The sequence below is a fragment of the Petaurus breviceps genome, unplaced genomic scaffold (genome assembly GCF_028583685.1).
Source record: "Petaurus breviceps papuanus isolate PSGF00001 unplaced genomic scaffold, PetGlider_PUasm1.0 90397, whole genome shotgun sequence".
In the NCBI taxonomy this organism is placed as follows: Eukaryota; Metazoa; Chordata; class Mammalia; order Diprotodontia; family Petauridae; genus Petaurus; species Petaurus breviceps.
Window position 1 is genome coordinate 278,140 of NW_027187239.1, and position 3,619 is coordinate 281,758.

General features: G+C 54.9%; 2 protein-coding genes across 3 annotated transcripts in view; both read left to right on the plus strand.

Annotated features, from left to right (window-relative positions):
• Window positions 1-3,619, plus strand: part of TMEM258 (transmembrane protein 258) — a 428,372-nt gene that overhangs the window by 271,646 nt on the left and 153,107 nt on the right. The gene's annotated exons all lie outside the window — the stretch shown is intronic.
• The window catches only part of FADS3 (fatty acid desaturase 3), a 25,611-nt gene that overhangs the window by 21,150 nt on the left and 842 nt on the right, over window positions 1-3,619 (plus strand). For both annotated transcript variants that reach the window (XM_069108519.1, XM_069108520.1), the window contains exons 8-11: window positions 419-516; window positions 1,947-2,043; window positions 2,784-2,863; window positions 3,205-3,330. In XM_069108519.1, coding sequence (XP_068964620.1) covers window positions 419-516; window positions 1,947-2,043; window positions 2,784-2,863; window positions 3,205-3,330 — 401 coding nt within the window. The remainder of the gene's footprint in view (window positions 1-418; window positions 517-1,946; window positions 2,044-2,783; window positions 2,864-3,204; window positions 3,331-3,619) is intronic.

Consider the following 3,619-nt stretch of genomic DNA (forward strand, 5'->3'; position numbering starts at 1 on the left):
TATATATATATATATATATATAGAGAGAGAGAGAGAGAGAGAGAGGCAGACAGAAGTGACAGAGATAGCCAGAGACAGAGAAAGAGAGATGACAGAAAGAGAGATAGAGACAGAGAGACTGCCAGTCAGACTGAGAGGTGACAGGGACAGAGTTAGAGAGAACTAGAGACAGAGACTCAGAGATGGGCAGAGGCAGGCAGAGAATGCACTAACGGTAAATGCAGCTGAGCCCTGGAAGCCTGCGTGGAAACTGGAAGGATCCTTCCCAGGCTGAGCTGTGTCCCTTCCTCCTCTGGGGGTCAGTGGGTGCTTGGTCCTCCCCGGGTCTCAAGCGCTCCCCCAGAGAGGGATAGAAGGGGAGGAGGAGAAGGCCCCAGGGAGGGCCCTGAAGCTTCCACTGGCCCCCCCCTCTCCCCAGGACCTGATCTGGGCCAGCAGTTTTTACATCCGATTCTTCACGTCCTACGTCCCCTTCTATGGCATCCCAGGAACCCTGCTCCTCTTCGTCTCAGTCAGGTACATCTGGGACTGACTACTCTGTTTCCTTCCTTCCTTCCTTCCTTCCTTCCTTCCTTCCTTCCTTCCTTCCTTCCTCCCTCCCTCCCTCCCTTCCTTCCTCCCTCCCTTCCTTCCTTCCTTCCTTCCTTCCTTCCTTCCTTCCTTGCTTCCATGCATTTTCCTGCCAGGGTACAAAGAAATTCACAAAGGAGACCTGTGCCCTCAGGGCTCTTGCAGTTGAATGGGGGAGCCAATGCCCTAAGAGGTCTGTAGGGTTATAGGCAGAGTAAATGGGAGGTGACCCCAGAAAACCCTAGCAGGGTAGGGAGGGGGCCAGAGAGGCCTCCTCAAGAAGGCGGGGTCTAAGCTTCCAGCCCAGAGATGGGGTGAGGACAGGTACAGACTGGGCAAAGGTGTAGTCAGAGATGGGGCCTTGTATTCGAGGAACTGCAGATAGACCAGGGTGGATGAATCTTAGCAGGGAGAAAAGGTAAAAAGACTGGAATGGTAGGAAGTGTCTTAAATGCTAAAGGAAGGGCATTGTTTGATCATAGAGGTAATAGGGAGCCCCAGGAGGTTACTGAGCAGGAGAGGGACATGATCATCTATGTGGGGGAGGAAAGTCCTTTGGGGGGGGGGGGGGGGGGGGGGCGAGAAGCCAACATTTTCATACCTCCCTGATCCTGCCTCCCTGGCCCAACTGCCCCAACATCTCTGCCTTCATACCACCTTCCCAAACCCCAAACCCCAGCCTTCCTTTCTTTCCTCATAACAAGGACAGTTGACATTTCTAGAGGTTTACCAAGCTCTTCACACGTCAGTCAGCCCTTCGAGGCAGGCAGTTCAGGCTCTCCTGTTCCCATGTTATAAATGAGGCTTAAGGAGAGGACGCATTAAGTGGCCGAGCTTGGATTGGAAGCTACTTCTTCTTGTTCCCAGTCCAGGGTTCCTTCTTCTATAGTCCAAAGAGCATGGTATCTGGGTTCATATCCTGCCTCTGAAGCCCTTGGGCAAGTCACTGACCTTCCTGGGATTCATTTCCCTGGAGTGGCTTTAACAGCCTCGGAGACCCCTCCCAGGTGGCCTTCTGCCATCCTCAGACTTAAAGCCGGGAGTAAGCTGTGCCCAGCGCCCTCATTCTGTGGATGATCACATGCTTAGTAAATGCCAGTGGGCTTGGCTCTGCTTCTTACTGCAGCACGCCTCCCCTGGGTGGCATTCCAGGGTGTGCCCATCCAGGGGCCCCTAGAGCAACCTCTAAAAGCCGTTGGACCGCAGTGTCACTGGCATCACTCAGAAACTAAGGGCTTTCTGCCAGAGGGCACTGCCCTCTGCTACCCCCTCACCTCCCTACTCAGCCTGGCTCCCCTAGGACACCCCCAACCAGGGCTCTTCAGGGCACCCCCAGGGAGCTTGGCAGGGCAGTGCCCATTTTGCTTCCTCTCCAGGGTCCTGGAGAGTCACTGGTTTGTGTGGGTCACACAAATGAATCACATTCCCAAGGACATCGGGAACGAGAAACACAGAGATTGGGTCAGCGCCCAGGTGAGATCAAGGTGGTGGGAAGGGAAAGCTGGGGCCTTGGAGAGTGGGAAGGAAGGTGTGAGCGGTCAGGGCACCCCTGACTTCTGGGAGGCATCCACTTTCTGGAGACACCTTAGGGACAGAAGGTGCCCTTGAAGAAACTGCCCCTGGGCATGGGGGTGTCTAGCAGGGTTTGAGGGACTGATGGCTGGTGGGGAAAACTCCCGTGGCATGCACCCCTCTTCATATTTCTGTAGCAGTCAGGACCTTACAAATGTGAAGAAGCCTTGCATCAAGCTTAGAACTTTTAGTAAAACTGGTTCTTTATGAAAGGTAAGGCTTGCAAAGAGATAAGTGGAGACGTCTGTATGCGCACACATATAATATGCACTTTATGACTCTTCCAGGGTCACCCAGCTAATAATGATGTGTTTAACATAAATGGATGTCCATAGGCTGCTTTAGCTGGCTCCAAATCGGGGTTTCCTGATTCTAGGTCCAGAGCGCCGCCCAGTGCGCCACCTAGCGGCCTTTACAAAGCAATTTTCTCCCAATTAGGAGTTAGTGGAAGTATCGGTCCCATTTTACAAATGAGGTCATTTAGCCAGGAAGTAAGAGACAGGGCCAGCCTTGGAACCCAGATCCCGAGCCTCCAAATCCAGGGCTTGTCTCGCCCTGCCCAGCAATGCCTTCATAGGTCCAGTGCCTGGCGGGCTGGGGGAGCCCCTGTCTGACCTTCCCAACCTGGGTCCTTCCCACAGCTGGAAGCCACTTGCAACGTGAGACAGTCCCTCTTCAATGACTGGTTCAGCGGGCATCTCAACTTCCAGATTGAGCATCAGTGAGTGGGGGAGGGTTCGGGGTGGGCTAGGAGGCTGATCAGGAGTCTGGACCCCTGGGTTCCCCTCTGCCTGCTGGGTCCCAGGAGTAGATGGAGGACTGATGGGGAGCGAAAGCAGGAGGGCTGAGGTCTGGGGGCCCCAGCTCCAGTGCTGGAAGGGACATCAGGGCTCTTCTAGCCCAACCTCTTCGTTTTACAGATGAAGAGACTGATGCCCCAGGAGGCTCCCAGCACCTTGTCCAGGGTGGCTCAGATAGTGGGCGGCCCCTCAGTCCACAGGGCTGGGGTCCCTGCCTTGTGGAGCCTCTCTAACCCTCCTCTCTCCTCCTGGTCTTTTCCAGCCTCTTCCCCACGATGCCTAGGCACAATTACCACAAGGTTGCTCCCCTGGTGAAGTCTCTCTGTGCCAAGCACGGGCTCGAATACGAGGTGAAGCCTTTCCTGAAAGCGCTGGTGGATATTGTCGGGTAACATGCCTACTGTGTGCAGGGTGTACATGCCTACTGTGTACAGCTGCAAAGTGGGGGAGTCATGGTGTTGAGAGTGGACCGGGTCCCCTGCAGTCAAGTCAAGTGCTGGGGCTTCTCCCTCGGCCCTGCCCTCAAGGGGTCACTAGGGCCCCCTGATCCGCTGGTCACAAAGGGGCTTTGACTCCTTTCTGTTCTGGGTCCTGGGTTTGTGGGGTCATGTGACAGCTGCATCAAAGGGCTGTTATAAGGATTGGGTTCTAGATTTGTTCCTTTCGCCCCCCCCCCC